Raw genomic sequence first — 16,618 nt, forward strand, 5'->3', positions numbered from 1 at the left:
CTGGATACATGTTATACAATTTAAAAAGCTAAAAATAGAAAAGAATGTAGTTCCAGGCCAGTAAGGAGAGCCAGGATCTGGGATAAGAGGTTGCCTAGAACAAGGTCAATATATCTGGGAGAATATTCTTCTCATATTTGTTATTCTTTTTATTGTTTTTAGGTTCTCACTACCCTCTAAGGCTTAGCTCTAGCTCTTGACAAACTGGCCCTGATCTCCTTACTGGTTTTCATGTTCCTTTCACAGATACCTCACAAGAATGTTGAGATCCAACTGAATTGTGTTCTTGTACTTCTTCATGTATCTCTGTGATAGAATAATGGCCCTCCAAAGATGTTCACATTCTAATCCCCAGGACCTGTGAATGTGTATTACCTTACGTAGCAAAAGGGGCTTTGTAGATAAAACTAAATTAAGAATTTTGAAATGGTGAGATTATCCTGGATTATTCAGGTGGACCCAGTGTAAACACAAGGAGAGTCAGACTAAGAGTCCGAGAGAGAGATGTGATGACAGAAGCAGAGGTCAGAGTGTGCAGTTGCTGTAAAGGGCACAAGCCAAGGGATGCAGGAAATCTCTAGACGTTGAAAAGGCAAGGAAATGAGTTTTTTCCTCCTCTATCTCCCAAAAGATCCAGTCTACCAACACCTTGAGTTTGGTATCTTAAGGCCCTTTCGCAGAATTCTGACTTTCAGAACTGAAAGTAAATAGACCTGTGTTGTTTTAAACTGCCAAATTTGTCGTAATTTATCGCAGGAGCAATAGAATCTAATGACATCCCTCCTCCCTCCCCCCTTCTTCTTCTTCTTTCACTTGTGACCTTTCCTATATTGTTTCGTTCTATTTGAAATACTTCCATAAGCCAACTCTTTTTAAAACACTATGATCTCACTCATATGCGGAATTTAAGAAACAAGGCAAAAGATCATAGGGGAAGAGGAAAAAATGAGAAGATGAAGCCTCTGAAGGAGAAAAACCATAAGAGACTCTTAATCTTAGGAAACAAACTGAGGGTTGCTGAAGGGGGGGAGAGGGTGGAGGGATGGGGTAACCGGGTGATGGACATTGGGGAGATATGTGTTGTAATTAGCACTGGGTATTATAAAAGACTGATGAATCACAGACCTGTACCCCTGAAACAAATAATACATTAAAAAAATCCTACCTGGTGTTAAAGATTCAGATCAGATGCTCTCTTCTCCCTGAATCCTTTTCACTATCACAGTCAGAAATAATTCTTAATTCTCTAAAATGCTAGGGCATTTCCTAGCCCTGATAGTCCACTAATTAAATATTATTTTGTTATTTGAGGTCAAGGTGCTATACCTTTTTTTACTGTTCCAGTTTCCTGTTCAGGAATTTTACACATATTGGGCATGCACATTTGTTGAAGGAATATAAGTGTACAAGAATGTTATCATCAGGTATGTAACAAGATTTCTAGTAATAATACATAAAATAGTGGATATTTTTATAAAAATATAAAAGTAAATTGTAACATACGTTTGCAACTTCATATGATCCATTTAATATCTGTTCCATGTAATGATTTAGGTCTCTGAATCTTTTGTGGTCTGAATTTGTAAAAGGTAGGTGCCACCAATGAGGAAATCTGTTTAAAAAAAAAGTGTATCTTCATTAGTTTGAAAATTTGCATCTTAGGTTATTCATGAATTTATAGCATCAGGTTGAAGCGCCAATGAAAATATTTCTAAAAAATGGAGCACATTATTAATCCTGAGGGTTTCATTAACATGGTTGTGGTCACTTGTGCTATTTTAACTTTATTAATATTAATACTAATTTAATTTAATTTAACATATTAATACATATGTTCTTTCTTGCTGTGTTTATAGAAGACCACACATTTTGTCCCTTAAATATATATGGAGACTTAATAAATACTTTCTTAAGTTAATGATTCATAATTTTTGAAAAAGGTCAGATTGTATTGTTTCTTTTGGGTTTGCCAGAAATATTTCTACACTAACTAAATTAAACATTTTACCAAGTGACATATGTTTCCATCTGGTCTTAGTCCTTTGGAATAAAGTATCACTTTCCTCAAGAGACTAACTTGCAGACTTTCCCCTGCACCATCTGATAATTCATCTTGATGGGTTAGATGTGATTAAGACCAATTACTAAGTGGAATGACCTGTTAATGGTTAGCATTGGTAACATATTTTGCTGGCTAAATATATCTTTTTCGGAACTATCTAGCAGCTTCCTCTGACTGCAGTCTTGCTGCTGCCTCCTTCACACTTCTGCTTCTTTGGTATAGATATTTCCCTGGGGTAATGGGCATGAGGGATAGTGAAAAACTGTCAGCAAACACAGAAGTATGTAGGTATCAACTGCAGGCCATCCTATTCACTGCTTCTTGTTGAAAATGTTAAGGAAGTCCAAAATAATGTTTGTGTATTTAAATAATTGACATTTTATTTTTAAAAAGTTCTCCTGCAGTTCTAAGGCATAAAGTATTAAAATTTTTCATTCAGATTTAATTATTACAACATTTAGTACCATATACAATTAACCAAACCAGAAATGCATTTGATAAATGGATTGGGCAGGTTTTAAATATTAATTTGTATATCTGTAGATGAATTTTCCTTATTGTTAAAAGAAAATGGAGTTCAACATCAATTCTATTCCTTTGTTGATGTTTTTACAGAGGTATGTACTAAAAGTCTCGTATATAATTAAGTACAAGAGAATTGAAAAATTTAGTCATAGTAATGTCATTCAATTGTTGAAATGCTTTTGAGTTATATGCAACATAATATAGCAATCATTTTGTGAAAATGATTTTTTATGATCTTTTATCTGACAATGACATCATGTCCTCCCTCCATTTTGTTCAAGCCAAATATTAGGAAACACTTGACTTGCAAACAAATTTTTTATCTGATTATTAGAATAATTCCTTTTTTACAATATTTATATTGAACCAATGTTTTGGTTTGCCTTTTATTTCATTCTCAGAGATTTTTTCCTCTCTGGGACAATGTATCAAAATAAGATTCTGGATGGTTGGGAGAAGAGCAATGTTGAAAGTAGAAGAGGGAAAGGAAGTCAACCCTTCTTAAGCAGGTTAATTTTAAAGAAGACCATTAATTTTACAGAAGATTTCCATGCCTGTGTATCCTTGGAAGGTACCTAGAGGTATAAATAGCCTTCTTTGAAGACCACTATTTACACTACAACTAATCTAAATTTTATTCTTTATGACTCTAACTTTCTGATCATAATCTCTAGAGCAGGTTTACATAATTTTTGTAGGGCTTCTCTTATGAAATTTAGGAGTCAGAGGAAATCTTGCTTTCATACTTCATTTATATGTATCACTGGAAGCCTTAGCTCCCTTGGGATTGTCAGCATACAAATATTGTCAAGGGCGTACAGGAACTATATGCCCCCCACCCCACCAAACACCACACATATGCACACACATACACATTGTTGGAATGGTTTTAAAATCAATTTAAATATCAGGCAGTGGTTGTTGAGCAAGGCATAATCCTAACTAAAGCTGAAAATTGAGAAGAGGCATATGGAGAGAGATTATTAACACTTTTAAGGTTTTACAAGTTGTCCTAATATGTAGGGCACAGATAAAAGTGTAAAACAGAGAAGTTTTTGAAACCAAAAAGGGCAGCCACTTGACAGTGACTAACATATTTTAAATCATTAATTAGTAGAGTACAATGGCAACACTGATGTTGAATTTGATATTTGCAGTCAAACTTTGCTTATTTTTTTTTTTTTTTGCTAGCTCCTCCTTTTCTGTTATTCTATCAGATGTTTTTTTGGTAATTCTTGAAGCTGGTGCTGCTTTTAAGTTTCCATAATGACATTCCTTCCCTTTCAGTCTCTTGAACATACTCTTACTCTAATTTGTTCACCTCCTGATGCTTAAAGCACCTGCATTTCAAAATTTCTGTGACATCTGCAAGCACAGTTTTTCATAAACATGAAGTACTTCGCTCTTCAATATTGCACAGTATCTCTCCATCCATTGATAACTTTGCTTAGAGTTATGTTTTGGAAAGTGACTAAATCCTGAAAGCCTGGTAAAAATCCACATGTAAAAAGTATGTCGGGTCAAATTGGACATTCGCATTGCTAAAGGACCATTTACTTAATAAAAATGTCAATATAGATAAAATAACATTTGATTTACCCTAAGGGCCAATATAACCTCTGGCAAGTTCATCTTTTTAAAGTCAAGATACTCCTTTGGTATACACTGAAGTCTATGACCTAAATGTGGTTAGTTCTAAAGTGATGAATTTTAGAAGGTTTGTCTGAAGAGAAGTAATTTTCAATTATATTCTTAATGTGTTTATGTTTAGTATTTTTTAAATTATAACCTGAACAAAAGCAATGGTTTTCATAATTGCTTGACAATGAACATAACAACAAATTAAATTTAGATAATCCAAGTCAAAGTTAATAATTCACAAAGAAAGTAAGGTGGTATTACTAAATTTTACTTATATACTAAATGATATTAATGAATTGTTTTCTGGTACAGGAAATACACATATCAGAGCTTTTTACTGCAGTTATTTGTTAAAAGAATAGATATATCCAATTTAGTTCTGCATTTTCAATTTCAATTTCATTTTCTTCTAGAAAAAACTAAAAAGATTAAACTTAAAAACAGGCAAATAAAACAATTTTCCTGATAATTGATGGAAAATGAAATTGCTTCTGAATTTTTCTGTCTACAAAATCAATGGCTAGAAGCAAACAGAAATTGCAAACCTTGTTCTCTTTTATGAAACAAAGTTTCTTTACTCTGGGAGCAAAATAGACTCTGCTGGGATAGGTTCAATGGCATTGGAGTCAGAATGCTGTGTTGCTCACAGATAGAAAATACTATAACCATAATTTTTCCTTATGTTCAAGGACAAGTACTGCAGGCAAAACCCTGGGGAGGACAGTGCCTTACTCTGGGAGAGTCAATGATGCAAACTGCTTCTGAAGTTGGCTGTGAAGTTTTGAAAACTGGTCAAATGATTTTTCTGTCAGGCTTGTTTCATTGTTACTGTGTTTCACCCGGATTAGATACAGCTGCAGAAAATAAATAAGACAAAAATCAAAAGGTGGAATTATCAACCTGTGATACATTTTTAAATCTGGTTTCGTGTGAGCTAAACAAAGCAAGAACCTTTCTGCAAAAAGTCATTGCAAGAGCTAAAAGATGCAATTTGTAAAGGCAAAATTACCTATAAACACAGTATATAAAAATATCATAATCTTATGTGCTGGGAACAGACTGCCTAATTTCTGCTCTTTTTTTCATGTGGACACTTTAATTAGCTCTTGATTTATAGTCTACCACAGGGCAGGAACTGTTCTCTTTGATGGTTCTCTACTAATAGCTCTAGTTGTTATGATTTCTCCTTAGAACATTCTCTTTTAATGGCACTTCTGCTCAAACTGTAACTGATTTTTCATTTGCATAGTAAAAAAATATCATGATGTAAGGAAGGATGCGTAGCATAGTGAAGGGAAGTCTGAGATGAAGTCAAATGATATTTAGGTCAAAATGACAGTGTTGACTTACATTACTAGTTTTCTTGCTGAACCCTAAAATTGTCGCTCTTTGAATTGACCTGGTTGCATTCAGCATACAGGATTCCTGGGGAAAAGTCTGTGAAGTAGATTTAGCAGGACTTATGGCTGTCATTTGTGCAAGTGTATGGATCAAGTTATTTAACTTAACAGGGAAGCACTCCAGACTTTCCTTTATTTTCCTAGAGAAATGAAAAAGAAGATAGTGAGTAACATTTTCCTGAGTTGACTCATTTAATTTAAGATTTGTTTTCTTGTGTTTGTTAGATGTGGAGGAAAAAGTCGAGAACCATTTCTGTTTATTTGGAGCCCAAATATTAAATGTTATTTTTATAAACCCCAAGTGCACATCTTGAGTTGTTAGCAGATTTAAAAGAAACCCACTTGGTGAAATAGAAAAATAATTGTAGGAGCACCTGGGTGGCTCAGTTGTTAAGCGTCTGCCTTCGGCTCAGGGTCCCAGGGATGGGATCGAGTCCCACATCGGGCTTCCTGCTCCGCGGGAGGCCTGCTTCTCCCTCTCCCTCTCCCACTACCCCCCTGCTTGTGCTCCCTCTCTTGCTGTGTTTCTTTCTGTCAAATAAATAAAAAAATAAAATCTTAAAAAAAAAGAAGAAACATAATTGTAATTTTGTATTTTGACTTATTTTAGGTTTGTTTGCTATTTTGAGGAATGATTCATTTAAAATTTAATTTTAGTTTATAATTATTTAAAATATTTGAATGATTCCAGGAGTTAAAGCTACAGAACAGTGTATAGTCCAAGAAGCTGAGCATCCATTCTTGTAATCTCTGTATTATTCTTCTTTTCCCCATATTTAAATATTTTTAAAAAATATGGTTTAACTTTTACTGCTTTTTCATTTTATTTTTATATATAGTTGTGTTCTTCTTTAAACTATGTGGCAAAAAAGTTGCATATGACATACTATATTTAATATACAGTATGCTATATGAATTATTTTTCACCCTGTGGTCTTTGGTTTGGTTTCAATGTGTTTCTGCTTTTTAAAGTCTTTTTTTTTTCTTGTATTTGAGGTTTGCAATTGTGTTCCAATGATATAAATACCTTTTTATTTTGACATATAATGTATTTGTTTCAGAGGTACAGGTCTGTGATTCAACAGTCTTGCACAATTCACAGCGCTCACCATAGCACATACCCTCCCCAGTGTCCATCACCCAGGCACCCAATCCCTCCCACCCACCTCCACTCCAGCAACCCTCAGTTTGCTTCCTGAGATTAACAGTCTCTTATGGTTTGTCTCCCTCTCTGGTTACGTCTTGTTTCATTTTCCCCTCCCTTCCCCTATGCTCCTCTGTCTTGTTTCTCAAATTCCTCCTATCAGTGAGATCATACGATGCTTGTCTTTCTCTGAGTGACTTATTTCGCTTAGCGTCATACCCTCTAGTTCCATCCACGTCGTTGCAAATGGCAGGATTTCATTTTTTTTGGTGGCTGCCTGAGATATAAATATCTTCATATACTGTTCTCTCTCCCGTCTGTACCCTCTTCTCTGGTACGTGATTTGCAGGGTTGTCCTTTTGATCCCAGTCAATACTATAAAGCAAGTGGTGTGCTTATTCTGTTCTTCACATGTGCTTCTCATTCCACTTCCATTTTTCATAGAGCTATTCTATTTACACTGTATAGTGTCTGTACTATACATACTACATCGTCTCTCTTCTAACTGTCATTAAATCTTAAATTTTCTACCAGGCATTATGTCCACATCTCTGTCATTTTGACTACCTGAAGCTCATTCTCTACTAAATTCCTCAGAAAGTGCTTCAAAGAAGTAAGTTTCTGAATTTTGGATGTTGACAATAGTTTGTGGCTTGACTTGAAAGTCAGTTTGTCTAGATACATCATCCTTGGCTCACATTTTTTCTCCCTCTTTTTTTAAAAAAGGATTTTATTTATTTATTTGAGAGAGAACGAGCACAAGTGGGGGAAGGGAGAGGGAGAAGCAGACTCCCCGCTGAGCAGGGAGCCCGACATGGGGCTCCATCCCAGGACCTCAGATCATTACGTGAGCCAAAGGCAAATGCTTAACCAACTGAGCCACCCGGGAGCCACTCACATTCTCTTCTTTGAGTGCCATAAAAACATTATTCCATTTTCTTTTGGAATAAAGAATTAGTATCCAAAACTGATGATATACTACACTTCTTTCTCTTATAAATAATTTGGGTTTTTGCTGGATGCTTGAGGAAGTTTCTTTTTCTTCAGAGTCCAATAGTTTTTCTAAAATATGTTTCAGGTTGGTTATTATAGGTAATTTTCCCAAATATTTAATGTGTTTTAATGTAATTTCAAGTCTTTTGACTTCAGAAAATGTAATTATGATACTAGTATTTATTAAAACACTAAATAAAGGGGCATCTGGGTGGCTCTGTCAGTTAAGCGTCTGACTCTTGGTTTTGCCTCAGGTCATGGTCTCAGGGTCCTAAGGCCGAGCCCTGATTTGGGCAGCATGGAGCCTGCTCGAGATTCTCTCTCTCCCTTTCCACCAGCACTCTCACTCTCTGTCTCTCTAAAATAAATAAATAAACCTTTTAAAAAATACTAAATAAATAATTTAGCCTTGATACCATTTTAATATATTATTTTGGTTTTCCTTTTCAGGGAGTTTCATTATGTATATATATATATATATATATGTTGCATTTTCACTGCTTTTATTTTAAAAGTCCTCTTTTTGTTCATCTTTTTCTCTGGAGGCATCTGTTATATTGTCATGTTTATTCTGTGTTCCTTCTGGTTTGCTTTTAAAATTGTTTTCTTTTCCCAGAAATGAACCCACAACTATATGGCCAACTAATCTTTGACAAAGCAGGAAAGAATATCCAGTGGGAAAAAGTCTCTTCAACACATGGTTTGGGAAAACTGGACAACAACAAGCAAAAGAATGAAACTAGACCACTTTCTTACACCACACACAAAAATAAATTCAAAATCGATCAAAGACCTAAATGTGAGACCTGAAACCATAAAAATCCTGGAAAAAAACACAGGCAGTAACTTCTTTGACATTGGCTATAGCAACTTCTTTCTAGATATCTTCTGAGGTGAGGGAAACAAAAGCAAAAATAAACTATTTGGATTTCATCAAAATAAAAAGCTTCTGCACAGTGAAGCAAACAATCAACAAAAGTAAAAGGCAACCTATGGAATGGGAGAAGGTATTTGCAAATGACATATCTAATAAAGGTTTAGTATCCAAAATATATAAAGAGCTTCTAAAACTCAAGACCCCAAACCGAAATAACCCAGTTTAAAAATGGACAGAACACATGAAAAGACATTTTTCAAAGAATGTATACATTTGGCTAACAGACACATGGAGAGATGATCAACATCACTTATCATTAAGCAAATGCAAACCAAAACTATAATGAAGTATCACTTCACACCTGTCAGAATGTCTAAAATCAACAACACAAGAAACAACAGGTGTTGGCTAGGATGTGGAGAAAGGGGAACCCTCTTGCACTGTGGGTGGGAATGCAAATTGCTGCAGCCACTGTGGAAAACAGTTTGGAGGCTCTTTAAAAAGTTAAAAATAGAACTACCCTATGGCCCAGCCATTATACTACTGAGTATTTACCCAAAGAATACAAAAATACTAATTGAAAGTGATACATGTATGCCAATGTTTATAGCAACATTATCTACGATAACAAATCATAGAAAGAGCCCACATGTCCATCGACTGATGAATGGATAAAGATGTGGTATATTATATATATATATATATATATATATATATATATATATATATAATGGAGTATTATTCAGCCATAAAAAGAATGAAATCTTGTCCATTGCAATGATGGATGGAGCTAGAAACTATTAAGCTAAGCAAAATAGGTCAGTCAGAGAATGATAAATACCGTATGATTTCACTCAGATGTAGAATTTAAGAAACGAAACAAATAAGCAAAGGGGAAAGAAAGAGAGAGAGAGGCATTCCAAAAAACAGAGTCTTAACTATAGAGAACAATCTGATGGTGACCAGAAAGGAGGTGGGTGGAGGGACGGGTTAAATAAGTGATGGGGATTAAGGTGTGCACTTATGATGGGCACCAGGTGTTGTATGGAAGTGTTGATTCACTATAAATTAACTAATATTACACTGTATGACCTGCAACTAATAGTACATGTATTTTAACTAACTGGTATTTAATAAAAATGAAAAAATGCAATTAAAAATTATGTTTTCTTTTATTTTTCTTTCTTGGGTTCAATCACCTCATTTCTGAGTTTTTCTAATTGTGATATATATTGTTCTTTCATGTCATTATCATTGTCTTGATTTCTTTTTAGCTCAATTTGAAATATAAGGATACAGTTTCTTCCTTTGGTGGGAATATCTTTCTGGCATACTTCATTGTACGGATTTCGTTTTACATCTTATTTCTTTATTTCTCATTATAATTTTGTATGACGTTCAAACATGATCCATTTTGCTTACTCATTTTATTTTATTTTAATTTTATTATGTTATGTTAATCACCATACATTACATCATTGCTTGCTCATTTTAATATGAAATTAGCATTCCTGAACTTTTAGGAAGGAGTAGAAGGTTTTTGAGGGTCTGAAGCTCCCTTTTCCTTGTTATAAAAACAGTGATAAAAAAATGTTGTTTCATATTTTCTGAGATATGCTTCTTTTGCTTATCCCTTCACCCCCAATTTTTTCTGGACTTTGGTTTTCCTTTTCTCCCGTAATCTTTCTCCTCTCATCTTGGAGTATACATCTAGCAGTTTCTCTTCAGTGTAGGACTTTTTCCTGGAAGGAAGCTCCAGTTACCTCCGAAAGCTCATAAAGTCCTCTGACCTTTTCAGATCTGCCACCGAACACTTGCCCTTCCCAGTGAATTAGAATGTGTAAAAATTCTTCCCAGTGTTAGCTGCTGTTATCAAATTGATCTGCTCAGCTTTCCAGTGAGTACCTGTGCGGTCTTTGGAGTCGTGTTCTCAGGTCGATCAGATGACCTATTTCTTCTTTAGCTTCTTCCCATGACATGCTGATACACAGGTCTTATAGCTGAATGGTTTGTCCTACCTGCTTGTATTTTAGGGTTCTTGGGAATACTTTCTTGCATAGTTTTGCTGTAGATATTGTCCATAGTTTTTGAGTTTTGCTACCCTATTTGATATGTCTGTTTTATTTGGAAGAGATTCAGGAACATTAAAAAACTTGACTTGTTATAATATATAATTCAAGCAACACAGTAAAATATGAAGTAAAATGGGAAAGTTTCCCTTCATCCTTCCTCCAGTGCCACTCTCCTCCAGAAATAACTGCTAGAAAAAATTTGATATTATTCTTTTGAGTTTTCTTTATACATCTGTGCAAACAAATAGATATACAGACATATATACACACTATCTTTACTCCTATACATGTCAGGTGCTATTCTAGTGTTGGATATAGCAGTGAATGACAGAAATTTCTCCCTTTATAGAGTTTATATAATGTGAAATTCAGACTATAATGAAATAAACATTTAAAAATAAAGGATTTGAGAAGGTAATATATGCTGTAAAGGACACTAACAGACCTTGATTTGCCGAGTGTAGGCCATGGCGATTTGTGATGGAGGACATTCGAAGCAGAAACAATAGCTAGTCCGGAAACTCAGAGGTAGATGGGCGACTGGTGTTTGGCAGATGGCAGAGAATGGCTGATAGAGTGAGGAAGGGACGAATGGAATTAGACAGACAAAAAGAGCACCATTTTGTAAGGATTGTGATGTGGCGTGAGATAGAAGTAAAAAAAGACAGGAGTCAAAAATCACAATTCTAAGCAATGTTGTAATCTGCTATTTTAACTTAGTAATATATTTTGAAAGAAAAATTTTATAGTAAGTGGTGCATAGTAGGTGACCCCAAAATATCTGTTGAATGAGCAATCTTTCTAATTCAGAACACAGAGTTAGACCTATTTTTGAGATGACCACACAGTATCTGAAAGTATAGATGTACAGTCATAAATCTAACCATTTTTTTTAATTGCGAAGACTATTCTTTCCTTGCTGATTCAATTTTGTCCAATACTAAGCCTCTATATATGCCTAGGCCTGCTTCTGGCTTCTTTATTGTGTTGCACTTGTCATTTGTCCATTTCTGTGTCAATACTACACTTCCTTAAAACCTGGAACTTATAATAAGTCTTGAAATCCACAGATTCTTTTATTGTCTTCTTTTTTACGTGTTTTTTCACTATTTTAGGCCCTCTAATCTCCCAAATATATTCTATTTTTATTTTATTTAAATTCAAGTTAGTTAACATATAGTGTGGTTTGGTTTCAGGAGTAGAATTTAGTGATTCATCACTTATATATAACCCCCAGTGCTCATCAAATGCCTCCCAAAAATGCCTTCCTTAATGCTCATTACCCATTTAGCCCATCCCTTTATCCACCACCTCTCCAGCAACCCCGTTTATTTTCTATATTTAAGTGTCTCTTATGATTTGCCTCCTTCTCTGTTTTTGTCTTATTTTATTTTTCCTTCCCTTCCCCTATGTTCATCTGTGTTGTTTCTTAATCCACGTGAGTGAAATCATGTATTTGTCTTTCTGTCTCATTTCTCTTAGCATAATATACTCTAGTTCCATCTACATTGTGGCAAATGGCAAGATTTCATTCTTTGTGATCGTAGAGTAATATTTCACTGTATATATATCTTTATCTATCTATCTATCATCTATCTATCTATCTATCTATCTATCTATCTATCTATCTATCTATCTATATCACATCTTCTTTATCCATTCATGGACATTTGGGCTCTTTCTATAATTTGGTTATTGTTCGTAGTGCTGCAATAAACATTGGGGTGCCTGTGACCCTTTGAATCATCATTTTTGTATCCTTTGGATAAATATCTTGTAGTACAATTGCTGGGTTGTAGGGGAGTTCTATTTTTAACTTTTTGAGGAAACTTCATACTGTTTTCCAGAGTGGCTGCACCAGTTTGCATTCCCACCAACAGTGCGGGAGGGTTCCCCTTTCTCTGCATGCTCACCAACATCTGTTGTTTACTGAGTTGTTAATTTTAGCCACTCTGACAAGTGTGAGGTGATATATCATTGTGGTTTTGATTTGTATTTTCCTGATGATGAGTGACGTTGAGCATCTTTTCATGTGTCTGTTAGCCTTCTGGATGTCTTCTTTGGAAAAGTGTCTATTCATGTCTTCTGGCCATTTTTTTTTTTTTAAGATTTTATTTATTTATTTGACAGAGAGACACAGCGAGAGAGGGAACACAAGCAAGGGGAGTGGGAGAGGGAGGAGCAGGCTTCCCGCAGAGCAGGGAGTCTGATGCAGGGCTTGATCTCAGGACCGTGGGATCATGACCTGAGCTGAAGGCAAACGCTTAACGACTGAGCCACCCAGGCGCCCCTCTTCTGCCCATTTCTTAACTAGATTATTTGTTTTTGGGTGTTGAATTTGATAAGTTCTTTATAGATTTTGGATATTAACTGTTTATCTGATATGTCATTTGCAAATACCTTCTTCCATAGAATCGGCTTATCAAGCTCACCCATAGAAAAAATAAATGTGTAAGGATTTGAGTGGTATTGCATTGAAAGTATAAATCAATTTGGGCGGAATTAACATCTTTACAATATTAAGACATGCACCTGGTAAGCATGGTAGATTTCTTCATTTAGTTAAGTCTTGTTTTACATCTCTCTTTATGAGTTTAGATTTTTTTCCTGTGAAAATTTTGCATGTCTTTTGTTAGATTTATTCCCTAATTGAACACATATTTGTTAATGGCAAATTGTAAATGCTATCTTTTCCTAAATTTTAACCAACATATGATAATATGTAAGTAGATTTTATGATTTTTTTGTTGTTTATTCATTTGTGACAGAGAGAGAGACAGAGAATGAGCAGGAGAGAGAGAGGTAGCGGAAAAAGGAGAAGCAGACTCCTCACTGAGCCAGGAGCCCAAAGCGGGGCTCGACTCCAGGACCCTGAAATCATGACTTGAGTTGAAGGCAGATGCTTAACCATCTGAGCCACTCAGGCGCCTGTAAGTAGATTTTAAACTCTCATTGATTTTAACAATATTTCTGTATGATCTTTTGAAATTTGTATGGACACACTCATGTAATCTGCAAAAATGATAGTTTTTGTTACCTTTGCACTGCAATGTTAAATGGAAGCGGTGATAGCAAACATTTTTGGTTTGTTCCTGATTACAAAGAAGTTTTCAATGTTTCACCATTAAGTATAATGTTTTCTGTTCAGTTTTAGCTAAGGACATTCCTTTCTATTTCTGGAGTTTTTAAGAGACAAGTAATTATAAATTTTACTAACTACATTTTCTGTGTCTATTGAGGTGATCATATAACGTTTCCCCTTTAATCTTTTTCACTCAGTCTTGACTGTTTATCTTGTAACTACTTACCTTACTGACTCTTGTTATTCCATTTTTTTTTAATCTTCTTTGTTGTCTTATTCAAATGGAAAATAACAATATACTAAAACTTAAGCATAAGGCTTTACTTATCAATATAAAGGCATTATTATCATTTTCCTGACATTAATGGGAATGCTTGCAATTTTCCACTTTTAAAAGTATGATGTTTATCTAAGTTTCCTTCTATTCTGAGCTTAATAAAATTTTCTAAGAGGAATGGATGTTGAACATAATTAAATACGACTTTCTGGGTTGGCATTTATCAAAGTTTTCATGCAATGCCTTCTTTAGACTAATTTGTCATGTCCTCAGTGTTAACAATGTAGTTCAATAATGTTTAATAATTTTCTCCTCAATTTTAGAAAGCTTCAAACCCATTTATCTTGTTCTGGTATTAGACTCTTTAAGTAAATTCCAAAATTTTCCATTATTATACATCAATCTAGGCCAAAATTTGTTAAATAAGTTAAAATATGACTCTGATCATTATTCATTTCCACATTGTTCATGTTCTTAAAGATATTCTTTGACTTTATGAATTTATGGGTATATTGTATAATATAAAACATTCATTTCTTTTCTCATTCATAGTTTAAAGAATGGAGATAATAATAGTAGTATGAGTACAATGCTAATCATGATTTATGGAGACCCAACCATTCATTCATTCATTCAACAAATATTTGCTGAACATATTTCATGTATTGTGGTGGAAACTCTAGGGTGACAGCATGTACTCTCTTCTCATGAAAATCTGCTATGAACCATATGTCCTAAGTTCTGATGTACTCACCTTCACAAAATCTCAACTACATCCATGCCTTACCCCTACATTGTCCAAACAGTTAAAATCTAAGAAGACTTGAGATGAAGGATGAACTTTTATGATAAGCCTATAGTTTTAGAGTAGACTTTCATCTAAATCCATCTCTTATCTCATAGGTGACAGATTTAACAGGTCAGATAGAATAGTGCTTTTTCATATGACCCAATCTGGTACTGGGGACCTGAGAGTAGTAGGTTACAGGCCTCTGCAAGGATCTGATTTATGTAGGTGGTAGCCCTATGATTTATTTTGTTTAATGGCAGCATCAGCAGGATTATACTTGGGAGTATCCTCATATTACAGGTTCAAAGCCCCAGCTGGAAGGACCCAGTTCTTAAATTTCTTAGGAGAAACCTCCAGATCATCCTGATAAACACTTTTAACTCTCTGCCAGGCACTGTTCTATGTGCTGGGACATAGAGGTAGAGAAAAATCAGATTTCTGCCTTCAGGGAGTCTATATTCTTTGGCAAGCACTGCATTGAATGCCTTATGTTAATCTTTTCATCCTTATAAGAAAATAGTAAAATTGTTTTAGCAGTTGATTAAAAAAAAAAGACCAAGAAAGGTTAAATGAATACCAAAGGTGACATTATTTAGAAGGTAGTAATGAAAATTTCAACTCATATTTACCTGATTCCCGTCTTTGCTCTCATTGTGGATTATTTATAATAAACAGTCTTTCAACTTTGTCTTTAAGATTAGCCAATTAAATAGATTTAGCATGCAATTCTTACGTGGAATAAAGGCACTAAAATAATGATCCTTTAATTTTTACATAAAAACAACCCTTAGAAAAACATTTAACGGTATTTTTTATAGCCAGGGAACATAGTCCAAAGGGTTATACAATAACCATAAAATCTTAAGCCTTATGTCCTATCTTAAACTGTACAAAGTCTATACTGCTTTATAATATATTCACCTTTTCATATGACATAAATATTTTAAATTGCTTATCATTAGAAACAACTGCTACGAACATGTTTCCTAGCTATGTGTGTGTGTGTGAATGAGCAATTGAGTTTATCAGTCTCAGAAAACTGGGTTGAATCCAGGAGGTCTGATCTTCCACATCAGGTTCAACATTCAGAGAACGGTAGGTTTTTTTTTCTCAGATTAAATATTATAATATTTTTTGAACTCGCATTTATACAATATGTGACCGTAAGGGGCAAATGTTTTTCACTGCTTTGTGAGCCACATCAGAACAACCACCAAGGAGAGGTGTCTATAATGCTGTGGAATGCCAGTTGAGCAAAGTTTCTGAGGCAACAGGATGGAAATTTCAAGAATATATTCCTATTGCTGAAGTTATTTATATCATTTTGTGGTTTGATGGAATACCTGTTTTACTAGCCAGTCTCTTTAATAGTCTCAGGGAAATATTTTCAAAAGACTTTATCTGTGAAGGAATTTGTTTAAGAACATTCTTATTTTACCATTGACTCTGTAATTTTATCATATATAAATAGAAGAGTTTCAAGTGACTCATACTCCCCATGAACAAATTTCTTCATCTAACCTCCAAACTTCATTTTCGTTGCGTTGATTTTGGCGTGTGTGATAAGTACACTACTTTTTTTTTCTTTTTATATTGGAGTTACTGATTGAATGTCCAGGTTTATGAGTCATTCTTAACGATTCAGAGGGAACAATGACTTAATACAACTCTGTCACAATTTCTTTTATTCCATGAAGAAAAATCATAGTTCAATGTTGAATTTGTAATCTCTAAATATCTTCCCAAAACTTTCTC

At 34.5% G+C, this 16,618-nt stretch overlaps 1 protein-coding gene across 1 annotated transcript in view; it reads right to left on the reverse strand.

The window, feature by feature from the left end:
* Window positions 1–16,618, reverse strand: part of PIK3C2G (phosphatidylinositol-4-phosphate 3-kinase catalytic subunit type 2 gamma) — a 382,139-nt gene that overhangs the window by 66,318 nt on the left and 299,203 nt on the right. Inside the window, exons 27-29 of the mRNA XM_027593856.1 lie at window positions 5,579–5,768; window positions 4,961–5,082; window positions 1,504–1,612 (exon numbers count right to left, since the gene is read on the reverse strand). Of these exons, the coding sequence (XP_027449657.1) occupies window positions 1,504–1,612; window positions 4,961–5,082; window positions 5,579–5,768 (421 nt within the window). The remainder of the gene's footprint in view (window positions 1–1,503; window positions 1,613–4,960; window positions 5,083–5,578; window positions 5,769–16,618) is intronic.

Source organism: Zalophus californianus, chromosome 9 (assembly GCF_009762305.2).
Source record: "Zalophus californianus isolate mZalCal1 chromosome 9, mZalCal1.pri.v2, whole genome shotgun sequence".
NCBI classification, from domain to species: domain Eukaryota; kingdom Metazoa; phylum Chordata; class Mammalia; order Carnivora; family Otariidae; genus Zalophus; species Zalophus californianus.